A 17,245-nucleotide genomic window follows, 5' to 3' on the forward strand; every position below is an offset into this window, starting at 1 on the left:
ACAGACAAAATACGCAATAACATGGAGTACAATAAAGTGAGTCTCAGTATTGCCTAAAAAAACTACACATTCCTAATAAAAACACCTATTAAACCTAAAAAAAAATCGTAAAAACAGGCACTTAAGGTTTATCTCCTTCATTTTATCACCAAGCTTCATAAAGTTAGATCGAATTTTACACAAAACGTTACTTATTTCTTCCAATTGGCCTATGGAAATTTAAAGGTTTTTGGGGGGATAGGATTTGTAATAAAATACATTTTAACCAGTTTTATGCCGAAATAGCACTTATACTCTAAATAAAGTACCCTACAGTTATACACAGGCCAGTGAGTGCCAAATATTACTGCGGGCCTAAGTATAAATTATTTAAGTCACTAAACTTTCTGGTTGGAAATAACAAACATATCACGATGATTTTTCGTTGGACCTGATTGGTCACCTTCAACATTTGGGCCCTTATTTCACACAATATGCAATCTCTCCTTGGGGACTATAGTTGTGAATCACGTGGACATGACCGAGAGTGTGTGTGTGTATGCGGGGAGGTGTTAGATGAGAAATGGTCATTTGTATTGACCATCAGAGCTGACCACTGCAGGACAGAGAGAGGGAGAGAGGAAAAGGCGTTTCAAGAAAGACACTGGGAGTAAACATGGCAGAAGGTATGTTGGGAGCTTTTGGGGGGGAAGTTATCTCCGGGAATGGTTGAAGTGGCTTTGGAAGGGGTTGGAAGTTGTTGCATTGTTTTAGCTTTTTTTGAGGGGGGGTTCTTCAGCAAAAACCCTGCCCGGTGGCCCCCACCCCCTCCACCCTCATTGTTTAGGGGGAATAGGTTGCCAGCCCCCTTTTGTTTACCTCCCTCTCCCGCTTTCCCTCTCGCTGCGCAGTTTCTGCTTTTCACAGCATTTTGCATGAAAGTGGCAATCTGTGAGGATTACCCAGTTTGAGGGCTAAAAAAAGGATACTGTAGCTTGGGTGCTAATTTTGACTCAGGGCAGAACTGAAGACATGGGCTCCGTTTCTAACCAGGAATTCCCAGGTTGAGTAACGAAATGAACTGCATTTTTGCCTTTTTTTTTGGTTGACTTTATGAAGTTGCTTTCTGATGCCACTGTGTGTGTGTGTGATAGTAGTGAAGCATTTTAAGGCATTGTTCACACACGTGATGTGCATCCCGTGTGTCTTATCAATGAATTAAACGCTCTTCAAAGATTCTGACATCATGCAAAGCTGCAAGAGTTTGCACGACTCGTGATAGTAGAGAAAAGAGAAAGAATGACCTTTAGTTGCTTTTACTAAATTAGTAATAATCGAAATGAAGCCAAAATGCAGCCGAAGCTTGTACCTCACTTCATTGATTTCTATTGACTGATGATGCAGCAGCGCGAGAGAAAGGGGGGGAAACTTTTCCAGTTTCACTTAAATTACGTTTTTTTTATACAGTATGTGCATTTTAAACACGATCGCATCAATAACAGTACCTAGCCTACAGATTTGTGTTGTTTTTACATACATCTTATCTTTGCAGGCGTGTGCAAGACCGAGGAGGATGAAGGACCGAGCACCGAGGAGGATTCACAGTCTTTTCATGGGGTCGGCGTGTGTAAATGGTTCAACGTCCGCATGGGCTTCGGGTTCCTGTCCATGACCAACCGGGAGGGAGTGCCGCTGGACGAACCGGTCGATGTATTTGTCCATCAGGTAGGATGACTAACACGGTGCACGGTGGCGGAAACTGTGACTATCAGTGTGCGGAAAACCAGCACTGATCTGAACACTGCTATAAGTGTTTCAACTTTTCCGAAATCAAAAATGAAACCAGGAGCGGTGAGATCATACCACCTGTTCTCTATAGGCTACAGATTTTTTTTTTTTTTTAAACTTTGCCTTTTTTTTCTGACGGTATCTTCGAAACTAGTCAGCAATTACTTATTAGTCATGTAAAAATAATCCGAATACAATCAAATTGGATTTGTTATAGCAAAACTATCATTCAAACAGTAGGCGTGGGTTCCGGCGTGTTTGATTAAAAGTAAAACAAAATGCTATATATTTAACTGGTTTAGATGGGTGTCCTTTTGCAGTGTGGTGGGTGTTTCTCCCTCAGGGGAACACGTGTTGCAGCCAGAGGAGAGCTGCTGCAGGCCTCCCTCGTGGGTTTTTTTTTTGGGGGGGGGGGCTTAATTTAATGTGATGGACAAATAAAAGTGTGGCTGACATCAATGCGTATTATACATGAGGAGAATATAGAGTACAGGGAGCGCTGTGAACTGCTTGAAAACTGGTGTTTTAGGAAAGAGATGTAATTGATCCTGAAGCTATTTAAACAGGGCATTTGTTCACTTCAGTTTTTGTTTGGAGTATAGGGAGTGGGTGTCACATTTTGCAATTTGTCATTGCATCTGTTGACAAACCTGGAGCATTTTAAATGAGTCATAGGTGGTTTGACCTCAGTGCATAGGAAACCATCTAAACAAGGAGTGCTGGTTACCTATTAAAGGTTAAATATGCTTTTGAAACACACACATTTAAGGCAATATTTATGATTGTGCCTTTTTGTGTTACTTTTTTACAGCATACAGCACAATCACTTCACCTATATCACGAAAGACTTCAATGACTATATGTTTGTGAGAGCTGGAAAAAATTATCATATTTGGATAAATGTAACTGCAGATTTGCAGAAGGTGCTTTCTGTTCATTTCACACTTGGGGTTTTATTTTTTCCTTTGTCAGACTAAAGAGAGAAAACTTCTGGGTTCATCCAGGTTTAAACCTTCCTATATACAACTAGTAAAGTGAGCGGTAGAGAGGTGGGGGATACATCTCCCTCTGACTTCTCATGTGAGTGAGCCCCTCCATTACTGTCTGATAAGATAAAGGCTTAGCATGTGAATGAGAGGAGTCCCCACTAGCTGCTCATTCACCTCAAGGTTCCTGTCATAAAGTGATTAAAGGCTCTTTGCTGTCTGCTCAACCCCCTGTGTGTGGGTGTGGGTGAGTGCATGTGTGAGGGGCACTGTGTTTTATTAGCTTTGGAAAGGAAATTTTTGTTTGAGGTAAATTTCCTTGTTCACATCATGCCACCAATTTCCAATGCCTCATACACTGTAGACATCAAGTGCCATTTCTTTTTTAAGGGTATGATTTCATTTGCCAAAAAAGCATCCATACAAAGACAGTCTATCATCTACATTTTATCCTTATAAGCTTTCATGTTCCACACTTGGTTAAGCTTAGTTTTCAGACTCGAGCTGCTCTAACTGGTTTCTGAGGTTGTATGTTTATGATGATTCAAATAGAGAGATTTCATTGCTCTGTGCAGCCGTTGTAACTGAAATATTGTTTGACTATGCACAGGAAGTAGTCTTCTGATTAATCATAATGCCACTGGGGTTAGAAACTTACAATTTGGTGCTCCAGTAGTTACAGAAAGGTATGTGTGGTTTTAGGTTTAATGCCAACTGCTATTATATGCAGTTTAATTTGAAAACCTTGTGTCTCCATGTCAGGTAAATAAGCTCATTATTGCTTAAAAAGGAACTAGAATTGAGGGAGAAGAGTAGTAACACTCACTGCTTAATCAAAGTAAGAACCTCACACGGCGCTCTCAATTTATCTGCAAGAAATGCGTAACCAATGACTTACTTCCCTTTCTGTCACCAGAAAAGGTAGACACACACACACACGTGTCCGTGATGGATGTATAGGGGTTATGGCAACGTAAAAGGCCTCAGCCCTAAAATTAGTGGCCGCGTGTCAAGGAAAATTAACTCCCAGGGTCCACTGGCCTTTGTGCAGGTGGACAATAGAGCCATGCATCCGAATGAAGCACCCCTCGGCCGTGACCGAGCCCCTCTTTGTCTCAGAAGCAGTCCTGCTTTTGTCCCTCGCTGCTCTGATGTCTTTCTCTGCCTCACTTGGCTTCCAGACACATCCTGGACAGAGTTTACAGTAGACCCCACTAATAAGGCCTACACATCAGATCCTTTAAGTTATAGGCATGTACACTATCTGTGTGTGTGTGTGTGTGTGTGTGTGTGTGTGTGTGTGTGTGTGTGTGTGTGTGTGTGTGTGTGGATAACCTGATGTGGGCATGTGGCTGCTGAGGGTCCGTTATGGGGGTGGGGAAGGTCACACATGGGAGAGGAAGTGGGTTAACGGTCACCAGGACAGAGAGGCCTGATGGGATTGGGGCTGTGCGGACATCCATGTTGCCACTCAAATGTCATGGCTCACCAAACGTGTTGCTTGGGACTTTGCAGCAGATGCTCAACTATGAGTCACAGGATTAGAGGACGGAGAGATTTGTTTGTTTTTGTTTTAATCATCCCAGACTGCGTTGCTAGTTTGCAGCTCACTATAACTATTACTTGTATCCTTTAATTGATAACCTGTCCCAAAGGATTGTCCCATAGGATTTGGTTTAAAGCAACCCCCAGACAATAAACAGAGTGCTTTGAGAAGCTCTGTTTCATCTCTGGTGGTTTTGGCAAATGCAGGCTGCAGACGGACATTCATAACTGACAAATCGACGTGATGTTACCTTAAAGTGAAATAAAGAAAATAGGATTAATGTCTATCAAAACAAAGCTGCAACATCATGGATCTTCCTTCTTATGCAAACAGTCTTCTATAGATGTGACAAGTTGATCTTACAGTCTCACCAAGGGAATTTTAGAAAGGGGTTTCCCATGTTGTGTTAACCAATCTTTGGGTTTTATCCTCGAAACCGCACCACACCTTCCCTTCCCCTTCATCACTGTTTTCTTTCCTTTGGCATCGGAAATGTTTCTCGCAAGAACATGAACCTCCTCAAAGGTCACTTCAGGTAAACACAGTTTCAGTTTATATGTAGCTAAGTAAGTGGCTCAAAGGGAGATATCAGTCATTTTTGCTTTCCCACAACTTTTATCTTCCACGTCTTTCTGCCAAACAACTATCCAAGGAATGTCACCCTGACCCCCAACCTCCCAGAGAAGCCTTCTCACCCCACCCCCAACCGTAGCCTAACCCCTGCATCCTGCAGTGTAGGGTTAGTGGTGGTGGTCAGTGTGTTAGTGGAGCTTTGTGATGTGGGTGGGAAGAGGGATGGGGTGGGGGCAGCAGTGTGGAATGCTGTTCCTCCAGAGGGGGGGATGGGTTGAAGGTTATCCTCGTCAGGTTTACCACTCAAATACAGCATAAAGACAAAGCAGCATAAAGACAACAGTGCCTTGTAATGCGGCGCAGTTTGAGTTTTAACTGATCTGTTGACTGGGAAGACCAAGCTTTGGGGCTCTTTTTTGTTTTTCAGGTGATTTAAGAATGATCACCAGAAAATACCTTAAGTCCTGTCTGGCTGTGATGGTATCGCAGAGAGAGGAATGAGTGGGGGGTTGTTCTTATGGGTCAAAGTGTCTTCAGGCTCCATGTGAAGGTGATTTGGTCAAAGGTTGTAAAAAATCAAGCTATCACTATCCCACTAGCAACTATCTACTGTATTTCTCCAATGGGGGGAAAAAACGTTAATTTATCCATTTGGTTCTACTTGTTATGTCTTTTAGGCCTTGACAAACCCAAATCACCATAAAACTTGAGTTTCCCAAACATCAAACAAAAAATTTGATGTCAAATCCTTTTCTGTCCTATGTCACTTTTCAGAGCAAGTTGCACATGGAGGGCTTTCGCAGCCTGAAGGAAGGCGAGGCAGTCGAGTTTACCTTCAAGAAGTCCTCAAAGGGCCTGGAGTCGCAGAAAGTCACTGGACCGGGCGGCATCCACTGTGTGGGCAGTGAAAGGAGACCCAAAGGGAAGAAGGTCCAGAAGCGACGTTCAAAGGGAGATAGGTAAGCAGAGATGATCTGGGAAAGAGCAGAAATGACAATAAATGAATGTTAGGAACACTTTTCAGTTTATCTGAAACTTATTTGAAAGTAATCACAGAATTTGTAGATACATGGCATCAGATGATTCACCTTTACATTAGAGGGCCTGAATGTTGAGGCCAGTTTGGATCACATACACAATGCTGTTTTAGTTTCTCCCCATTTTTCTTCCTCTTCCAACCCCCACCTCAAGACCTAGCAAGGGTCATACCAGCAGGCTTGACATGTGACCTGGATCAATAACTGTTTAAATCTGCTGGCCCCTGGTGAATTCACAGCCACTGACTCTCACTGTTCCTAAACCTTCCTAAACCACCAACATAATTTGAATATTGTGGAAAATTAATGTAGAGTTTGTAAATTATTCTAGCACTTTCTCCATTTCATAGATTGAGGGATGTTACTGACTGGGTGATAGTCATTAATAACTGCCACACAAGAATAGATTTTTCTATTTTCATTTGATCTAAACCTTAAAATGATCCTAGAGGAAGTAGTTTTGTGAGTTGTGGTCCTGTGAAAGTTATGAGAAAACTTAATGATCAATCTACTTTTCATCATGAAACATTTTTTCGTAAGATTCAAGGGTTTCTTGCAAAGGCAAAAATATCCCAAGTGAAAGAAAGGAAGAGGGAAGAGCCGAGGGGGCTTGATTTTTGGGTCATTCTTTGAATATCAATATAGCATGGGGTTAGAGGTGTATCAACTTCACCCCCCTGTCAGTTGTGATTAGAGCCAGAGAGTAGTCAGTGTGAGAACAGAGATCATTACCGCCTCAAAGAGTCCTGGGAGGCCCGCTGTGGCTCAATAATTCTCCCTAGACCACACTGATCCATGGATAAGATCGTTCCCCTCTAGCGCATTTCATTATGTAACGCTGCATGGTGTTCCATCGGTTCATGTTTGATTGATTGATCATATTTATAGCCAATAGTTAAGATATCATTAGAACAGTAAGGAGTCCAGTTCTGGGTTCCTGTTCTGCCACCAGCTGTTTTTCAGTCTATGTTTTATAGACCACCTTTGTGAGTGTGTGTGTATATATATGGCTGAGGGTGGGGAAAAAGCCCCTGTCCATTTAATTGATAACAGATGTAAGAGCCTGGGCAAGGGGGTGAAAGGTCACTGTTGTCATGGCGACAGTGTATGAGTAAATGCAAGAGGGCTGGGGGCTGGGATGGGATTGGGGGTTAGAGAAGTGAGGAGAGGGCGGGGAGGGCAAGGTTCAGAGGTCATTACTGCAGTTTTTTTAGACAAAGGGACCACTTCCCCTTCCCTCCGCTTGCCTCCTCATGGCCGCTGATGTAGGGACCTTTCTGTGATGTGACGGTATAGACCTTGACACCACCTTTAACGGCCACACTGACCCCACGGCAGCCGCCCTGTCCAAACGTCATCTGCTGTTACAATGGTGGCAGGGGGTCCACAGTGGCACAGAGTGACCGCCCCACGCCCACTACCCATCTGTCTTTCGCCCCTGCACGCGTGGCCATTCTATAGATTATGTTTGAACAGAGGTGGCCGATGGCACCCGTGATGGCTCCTGCTGACCCCTCATGGTGCTCATTTATAAAGTTCAATGCCGATGAAACGGATGTCTTACTTTGATACAATAGAGTCCAACGGGAAGCTTTTGGCAGTGACAAACTGACAAATAGGACAAGCTGTTCATGATACACTGAGATAATATGAGTCATGGTGACCTAACAGGTCTATGGAAAAAAAGGATCCCTACTAGTTGAACAGTGAAACCTTCTGTTGTCCAGTAAGAACACTGGTGTTTTGGCTGTAATTTCTGACCATCTGAGGAACTATGTTTTGAGATGTTCTGACCTGGTTTGCGCTTTCAAACAGCAACTTGGTGTGACCTGGAATGCCCCTGCAAGATTAATAACCAAATGCAAACTCAAGTCATTTTAGGTAAATGTTGCCATCTAGTGGCAAACAGCTGCAACTTAAAGTCCCTGTCAATTCTAATGTGCTTTAGTTAATGGTGGGCCTCTTCAAATGTTTAACCATCACCATGCAGAATTATTGATGTGATGAGTTTCACACTGGAAGTTTGTATCTTTCTTCAACTGATGAAGGAGAAAATATTTCTGTGGTCATGATTATTTCAAGATATGTAGGTACAAGTATGGATTTGCAACATCATAACCACCAGCCAATCAGGGTTCAATTTACAATATGGCAAGGGACTTTTTCAGTGAGGTGGCATGTGTCTTATGTCCTGAGGTAACGTTTCAATTTTGAGGATTTATTTATTTAACCAATTAATTGGACCTTTTTTGTCAAACAAAATGCAATAGACACAATGTCGCAAAACATTATGCTTTTCTTTGACCTCAAACATTTCTAGAGTGGATCTTTCAAGCTGTTATAATAAATATATAAGCCTACTTCAATATATTTAAGAATGGATCACAAGGTTACTTTTAGGCAATATAAATAGCGTCACTTGTTACAAACTTTATTTGTCACTCTTTAAAACAGGGTTGCACAACAAAACTACACAAGAAAAACAGAAAAACAAAAAAGTGGTGCATTCTTATAGTTTTTGAATTTGCATCAGGAGGAATGTTCTCTGGGCAGATGATACAGCTGGCATTTTTACATTAAAAATTCAACATCAGTTTGATGCTGCCCATCAATTTTTGATTATGTTTGAACACAAAGCATAACTGATGTAAACAGAGTCCACTTCCCCTCATCCCACTGAAGTCCTGCTGGTGGTCGACAGTCCTTTATCAAACAACAGGCCAATCTTGAAACTCACGATGAAGGCAGCATAACAGTCTCCAATCTCTTGTTACTGAGTTAGTCTGAGTCTGACTTCATCTATTATACAAAAGCTTATGTCCAAGCTGGGCTAGTCTATCTCCTAACCAGGCTCTCTTTCCTCTTTTCCTGGAGTGGTCACAGCACCCTCAGTGGCGACTGGTCTAGCACGACGGTCATAAGATGTCATTGGTACTGGTCATCTCAAGGCCCACTGGCCAAAAACTCATCCCTGCCCCTCCATCTCTGATGTTAATGATTGTATTCCCATCATAGGCCATACATGCTCCATTAACAAAAGGTGAAAACACATCAAATCCAAGCATAATGTATAGAAATAGGCCGCAAAATCAGCATGCACCACTGTTGCCACAAAGAATTATCTGCAGTTCCCCTCAGCTCTTTGGAGATTTTCATTGTCTTTCAGCTCATTGTTTTGGTTTTCTGGTCTGGATCAGCACTTTTACTACTCTCAGTGTTGTTTATGACCGCTGCAGGCAGCAGTCTTTGAGTTTAAAAAGTGATGCCATGCCACCTTCCCAATAACAGCAGACAGACAGAGGTAGTGAGGCAGCTGTCGAGCATAGCTGAGCGTTGTGCAGAGCTAGATATTTCCTTCAAGAATAAATGGAGGCTAAAAAAGAGTTAAGAAGAGAGTGAATATTGGACTTGCATTTGGTGGCCAGAAACATGACTCTTATTAATTAATAATGTTGCTCTGCTTGTTGTGAAATTGCATGATCAAGAACACATTACATGTGAATAAATCCTCTCGACTCTTGTAGGTGCTACAACTGTGGAGGCCTGGACCATCATGCCAAAGAGTGCAAGTTACCACCCCAGCCCAAGAAGTGCCATTTCTGCCAGAGCATTGACCACATGGTTGCCAACTGTCCAATCAAAGCACAACAGTCCTCACCAGGTTCTCAGGGAAAACCATCCCCCTCGAAAGGAGACAAAGAAGAGCACAGCCCCTCGGCACCGCCTCCCGAGACCTCCGATTAAGCCGGAAATTGGGCAAAGCTGATCCCGGGGAAGCACAGAGGCCAATCAAACTGCTTTGATGGAGAGATGGGATACAGAGATCCCCTTCATCCCGTTGAAGCTGCTTTTGGAACTACCTCAGGTTAAAAAAATGCTGATGAAGAATGTTGCTGATATTTTTTTTTTGTTTGTTTTCAGTTGGTGTAACACTCAGGAATACTGCTGTATAATTGCACTCAGGATGCTTTCTAAATGAATCACTGCTGTTGTTTCAAGGGATTGAGATTGTAGTGAGTAATGCCATATTACGGATTATCTTGATGAGTTTTTGTAGAATCTGCCTTTTCTTTTCTATGGTACATTGACCCTCTCAAGGGTATTGTACTTCTTGGGTTTTTACATAATACTCAATGTGTTTAGTATAGAGCTACACTTTTGCTGCCTTACCATTTAGTCCCTTTTCTGACTGTTACACCTCACTATCCCACAAGGCAGATGCGTGACAGTTGGTACCTCTGTAATGAATGTTAGTTTGCATATCGCATGGGGAGCGGGAGGGTTCATGAAAACACATGGGACGGGTTTTAGGGTATAGCTATAGGCAATGTATTGGCATACGCCAATATTGCAATTGACCATCCAGTTTTCCTGGGGCCAAATGAATGTCAGACCAGAAGTGGTTTCCAGCTTTTGGTCAGTTATTTTTTTGTTGTTTCATTATTTTCATCTATCTTTTGACAGTTTTGCTGACTGTTTAAAGGTGAACAGTCTACCTCATTGGTGCATGTTTGGTCTGCTACTAAAACTGTTGTTCTAACTGCTGATGGTAAACCAAATATTCTCAGAATACAGCTTTGGAGATTGAGATTTAAATTGGGATTGAATCAAATCCTTTTTGCACTACAGTATTTACACAGCATTGCCATTAGTTGGAATAGATCCCATTTATCACTGCCTGATCAGGAAAATTTGCCTGAAAAGGAGAAATTGTCAGACGCATTCCCTCCAATTCTGATGTCAGAAATGTGTGGAGAAACATGTTTTAAAAGCTTGTCAACCAACCAACAAGCACTTCAGCATACTGTTGAACCTCTCATAAAACCCAATAGCCATGAAAAATGACGGCATTGTACATTTCTGCAAACCCTGGATATGTTACAGTTGCACATTTTTATGGAGCTGATACAGTTAAACTTAAGGTTTCAACAATGCTGTGGATTATGTTTGGGCACAAGAACCATCAGATATGGCAAGGAAAAGTGCACAAAACTTGATGCCATTATTCCAACAGGAAGAGCAACACTTTTTGTGCCTAAAAAGCCACTGGAAACAGCAATTACTTACTAAATCACATCAGCTTTGGTGTGCGTTGGTCTCAAAAAGTGAGCTACCATTTGGCAGGACCCATTGCATCTTGCTTAGGTGGCATACTTAAGATGACAAAGTCAGCTTATGTACCACGTCACCTTAGGAATGTTGATATATAATATGTTTGAAATGAGACAATGTTACATATTAATGGTTTGCAGAAATGTACAATCACAACATTTTCTCCAGGCAACTGGGCTGAACCACACTCCAGCTGGATGTGATAAGTTGCACTTGGCTACATCACAGCTGCTCAGTGCTGAAAAACATGTTGCCACCACTTTTTGGCAGGAAAATTTCAATTATCAAAATGGGTATATTGAAAGTTTGAAATCTCACTCAGAGAGGGCAGCAAACGTGCTTTTCTGCCAGGTGTGAAATCCCTATTAGAGTTTTCTGTGAGCTTACCATCTACCATATATTCTCATTTTATTGGCTGCTGTGTGAAATACTGCTGCTTTATAATTACCTCAACTTGGATTTGATAGTATTCCAACTAACATGATACTAAACCCAAAACATTACTTTTAATAAGATACTTGACCTGGACTGAGTTACTGAGGGGTCCAGCTAGCTCTCCTCTTGATACTTGAATATAACAAGGCAGAATCAGATATGATGTTGCCAGTGAGAAGGCTGGTGTTTTTGTTTATATCCAGTGTGATCCATTTCTAGGTAGTTATTTAAGACATTACCTCCCTATAACCCTTAGTAGGGTAATAGTTCAGGAACACCAAGCCTGCACGGAGGAGCATGTAGAACTAGCTAGCTAATCAGCATTTTACTCCCGTTTTACAGGAGAAGCTGAAACGGCTTTTACACCCAATTAATATATATGTAAAATTATTCTAAAGCTTTTTTAAAAAAAAATCATACTTCTTATTTATTTTCATCCAAGAGTGCTGCCGCTTCTTCTTCTGCTCCTGTTGAAGCCTCTCAGCAATGAATGTTCAAAGACACATCAAAACATTCAAAGCTAAATATGACATGAGAATATATTTGGTTAACACATTTTTAACATCAAGGTACTCATATTACTTTGTACATATGTGCTTGATAAATCAATGTCATTGTCCTGAACAATAATTCAATGCAGTATGAATACAGTGTGACAGTAATATATTCCAACATATTAGTAAAAATATACAGTATGTACTGTACAGGGACATAGTGTTATGAGGACTGACGTAAACTGTGAGTTTATTTTTATTTCTTTTGTTTTTTATTTTTAGTTTTTTGCCTTGAATGATTTCTTTTTTACTCTATTTTTGTACACAGTGAGACTTTCAGAAGACAGACTCATTGTTGATCTTATCTATCTATGCCAAAACCAATGCAATGTTACTCTGCACTCATCATGTGTAAGATGCATTAACTTTTTAAAAAAAAAATATTCAGTTTAATCTCTTTATGAATATATGTTCAATATTTTATATTATATTTTTTTAGATTTTCATATACCATAAACAGTCCGTCACCAGTTAGGGAAAAAAACTCCACTCTTAGGCTCATCTCAGGAATTGCCAGTCTGAAATCTCAGGGAATACATCAGATTGATTGGAAGGAGTCGAGGAGTGTTTATTCCGAACAAAGTAGGGACTGAATGTTCATCCACATGATGTGAAGTGTAGGACAAGGATGCCAAAGTAAAATGGGTTTGGGAATATCTTTGTGTTTTGATTGTGGTGAGAAAAAACAATGATTACAAATGATGTGTAACAGTTGAAATTCACAAGCTTTTTGACTACTTTGTCGACTTTCCATGCACCCAGTGTGATGATGTTCTTTATATTTTCGGCCTCTTTGACAGAACTTTGCCATGATATGAAGAAATGTTCCACTATTGTTGTTTTTGTTTTTTTTTTTTTCCTCTATAATCGTTGTAGATGGGGATGTAGTAGAATATTGTTAAAGGAAGTGGGGCGAGTAGGACATAATCCAGGGTTGTCTCATCTCAACACAGGGCCCATTCGAAGTGTTTCAGACTATCAATGCTTTTGACAAAAAGAATGTGTCATGGATGACTTAACGGCCAAATATTGCTTCATACTCTGCTGATAGGTGGTGTTTATATAAATGTAATAATTGATTTTTTAAAAAAAACTGTTGTGATGATTCTTCTCAGGACATGAAAGGATGGAAAGATTGTTAAAGTGCTCTGATCAGATGGGATGGTTTACTTTTCTGTGTATTTTTATGTTGAGTTTACCACTTACGATTGCAGTGACAGAATATCCTGTAACTTGAACACTTTCCTTTCTCTGCATTTAAAAAAGGGACATACATGGATCAATTTCTTTGATTAACTTTCTCCAAACCACTGACTAACTCAACTGTCAAACCTTAAATTGTATATGGCACCCACTGTTTAGATAAAGGTTGAATTAAAGTACTGTATTGTGATGTTTGCAATATTGTGCTGTACTTGTTGATGTTTTCAAAGTATCATTTGAAAACTAAAGTCCATGAAAAACATTCTGATTGCAACAAATCTGTTTGACCCCTCAGTGGTGTGTTATTGTGATTTGATTGTCAGGTGTTAGATGGGTCCTTATATATATATACCTTGAAAACTCAAGGACTCTTAAGACTGTGTGCTCAGGGCAACATTTGAAGCACGTCAAAGAATGTATTAATGTTTACTGCCATAAAACTACATGTATCTTGATCCATCTTATCTTGATTTAATGGCTAGTTTGTCAATGATGAGCAGCATGTAGACTTTTCAAAGTATTTCTGTGATGATGTTTCTATATGGAAAGATCTGCTCCATTTCCTAGTAAATATGTCAATATTCATGTGTCCCTTTTGCCTCATTTTTTCTTCTTACAACAAAGATTTTAAACAACTAACAACTACATGCATTTAAAATCTTACTAAAGTAAATGTGCCTATGTGGACTATTATCATCAAGGTGAACTGTAACATCCAAAGTGAAAGTATTCGTTGTGCCGGATATCTCCTTACAAAGGACGATATACTGGCCAAATGGATCTGTGTAATACCTGATAACAGAAATATTTTTGTTTCTTAATGGTTTATGATCAATCTATTCAGTCTTAATGAATTAAATTTTGACACTAATAGAGGCATTTGTTACAACATACGGTAGGCCGTATAACAAAATGGTACCCAATATTTTAATGATGTAGCAGGTTAAAGTGCAGCTTATTTTAACATTTTTATATTATTATTTTATATTGTGTTGGGAAAGTTATTCCACCACTGAAACCACCACTACAGAGTTTTAATTGCTGAAATTTGACATAGCTATATGTCAGGATAGTGAGTAACTTTAACTTTACAATGTGAGACTTTGCCCTTTTCTGCTTTAATATATCAAAATTTATATCATACATATTATCTTTGGTTTTGGACTGTTATTCTAACAAGACAGAGACGCAGAGCACTGCTCATTTTTTTTTAGTAAAAGATTAATAATGTTGAATGTGTTTGGTGTCCAAATGTCAATAATATGCATCCTTGGTTCCCCACCAATGCACCCACCAATAGTGAACTAGATCGGATGAACGGTTATTGAGATATGCAAAGGACACATACACATACAAGATTCCGTGCTTGATAGTTTACTATTTTTTATGGAAAAGTCTGCTTTTCATTCAAAAGAATCCATTTTATGTGACTAAGTGACTCAACACCAATAACAAATAATATTGCACAAGACACAAAGGACACACACCTTAATAATGGATTTTAGTACTTATTCTATTCTATATAAATATTTGTATATGTCAGGCAATCTTGTTTCAAACAATACCGACAGGGTTAAAGTCTATATTATTTTCAGTATATCCATGCCAATTAAATTACTTGGCATATACAGTAGAAAATCTCACTTACATTATGTACCATTAATCGGTTAACCGGCAAAAATATCACTGACCAGGGATGCATGTTGGTCTTAAGATCAATTTTGCTACTCTTCAGTAGAGTGTGAGCACATTGCTGTACCAAACAAATCTAGATGAAATATTCATTCATTCACTCATTATAAGGGGTGGGATTGACTATGTTTTTTACTTCTTTTCAAATATTTGAAGCGAGTCATTTTGTATTAAACACTTCTTTTGCTTTATGTTTTTTCATTGTTGTAAACATTACTTTGCTTTTTGTCGGTCTGTTTTTGTTCAATATTTCTTTATTTCCTTTTTTACATGTTTGAAATAAAATAACAATCAACAAAAAAATAAATCAATGCTACACTGGCTAGCAAGCCACCGCCACTCTGAACTGTGCACTACACCTGCACATTCGTGGCCGACCCATGATGGAGGGATGGAGTTGTTACAGAAACATTGTTCCCACCATTTAATCTCCACTCAGGTCACCCCAGACAGCAAGCGGCTCACTTGACTGCAAAACCCCTCTACAATCCACAGCTCTGTCAGCACAGCTAGTGGTGCATATCCCTATAAGAAATGTAGCACTTCAGACAATGAACATCCATATCAGCAACCTTGCTCAGCTCCTTGGAGATCATCTATGTTGTAGATGTACAGTGCTTTTGCAGGATGAGTAAAACGCAATATTCCAAGAGTCCCTCAAATCCCTGGGAACATCCTGAGATGTATCAGAGGGATTATACAGCGACATGGAATAATTTCTCTACCAGAATTATGCACCATCATCTAACATCTGTGATGTCAATGATCTGCGTTACCTGCTCTTCTGCACCGAAAGGGTTTCACTGGAGTCCAGCCTACTTCCGCCTCGCAGGGACTGCTTACAGCTGCATATACAGTGTGCCAAGTACCAGACAGCAGTCTGGAAGCACTGCCTGGAAGAGTAACCAGACATGCCAGAGTTAAAAAGACATTACTGGACAACTGATGATTAAGAAAATACAGTAAATAAATGTTTATCATTTTTCTCTAGTAATAAAATTGCATAAATATGTAATGTAATGTAATATAATGTATAATGTAATGTAATTGTAATGTAATTTCTAGACTCACTGCAAAGGATGAGAATTTTTTTTCCATTTATACTTACAGGTATGCTGATGTTAGATTGGATGCAGGAATCTTTCACACCAATGGTCATCCTGGAAGTTATGACCTTACGGTGCGTACAGACCAGCAAGCTTCCAGACTGCTCCTGCCCTGCTCCTGCCCTGCTGCAATCAGAGGGAAGAGGAGGAAGCACAAGTTGTCATGAAACTGGTTACTATGGCAATAATAATGATGATTAAGAGGAGTACAGGGCATGTTTTCACACATACACACAAAGACAAAGACCTGCTAAATTTTGGATGCTCTGCTGCAACCACTGCAAATGTTCAGTCACTTGACAGATCTATGTGCTGATAATGATAAATAAACAGAATATGAATACTCAAGAATGGATATTACTTTGACAGTATAATATGGATTTTTGTTGTGATGATGATTATGATAATGATGATTATGATGATGACTGGGAGAGGTTGAAAGAGGTTGTTTTATTATTTTCTATGTTCTACACATATCAGGTGACAAAACTTTTTTCATTCTTTGGATCAACAATTTGTGTAATTGAGTGTTGATTACTATGACTAAGGATAGCATTTGAAAGGCTTATCATGTCAAAATATCACCGACAGATAAAAAAAAAAAACTATTTCAAAATACCAGACATGAATTTGACACCTTGATTGGTAGAGGAAATTCTGGTTGGGTGCTCTAACGTGACTTTCTGCCTGGCTGGATCTGCTCTGTGCAGCTGCATTTGACACAGCGCTGCAGCAGCAGCGTGTCCACAGCATCTGAATAGTAATACTTATTTTTCAAAACGCACCATAGTTTGTTTTTCATCCCTCTTCAAACCGCCTACTGGACTTACTCCACATTTAACTACATTTACACATGGATGTAGTCCATTCTGATAGATTTATGTACCTGAGAGGATAACCTACTCCACCTAAATGAATGACCTACCCCACCTTTAACTACATTTATTATAGAGCACATGTCACCCCGCTGCTAATTTCTCTTCACTGGCTTCCAGTGGCAGCCAGAATCAAATTCAAAGCACTTCTCTTGGCTTACAAAACAATCACAAGACCTGCTCCAGCCTACCTGGAATCCCTGATCCAGGTCTACTCTCCTTCTCGCCCACTACGCTCTGCATGCGAAAGACGCCTGGTGCTTCCAGCCCAGCACGGCTCTAAATCTCTAGCCAGACTCTTCTCTTCTGTTGTTCCCAAATGGTGGAACAAACTTCCAAACTCTGTGCGTTCTGCTGAG

The 17,245-nt window shown here is 40.1% G+C and overlaps 1 protein-coding gene across 2 annotated transcripts; it reads left to right on the plus strand.

Annotated features, from left to right (window-relative positions):
• The first annotated feature begins 415 nt into the window (after positions 1-415).
• Positions 416-11,204, plus strand: lin28aa (lin-28 homolog Aa). 2 transcript variants are annotated; one of them, XM_088084285.1, is made up of 4 exons: positions 416-665; positions 1,532-1,704; positions 5,647-5,831; positions 9,434-11,204. In XM_088084285.1, the coding sequence occupies exons 1-4, from the start codon at positions 656-658 to the stop codon at positions 9,651-9,653; spliced, it is 588 nt and encodes a 195-aa protein (XP_087940411.1). In that variant the 5' UTR covers positions 416-655; the 3' UTR covers positions 9,654-11,204. The 2 variants fall into 2 exon arrangements, with proteins under 2 accessions (XP_087940411.1, XP_042345133.1); XM_042489199.2 differs by lacking the exon at positions 416-665 and adding an exon at positions 695-1,042.
• Positions 11,205-17,245: the final 6,041 nt, after the last annotated feature.

This window comes from Plectropomus leopardus, chromosome 11, assembly GCF_026936395.1.
Source record: "Plectropomus leopardus strain MGB_pleo_1.0 chromosome 11, ASM2693639v1, whole genome shotgun sequence".
In the NCBI taxonomy this organism is placed as follows: Eukaryota; Metazoa; Chordata; class Actinopteri; order Perciformes; family Serranidae; genus Plectropomus; species Plectropomus leopardus.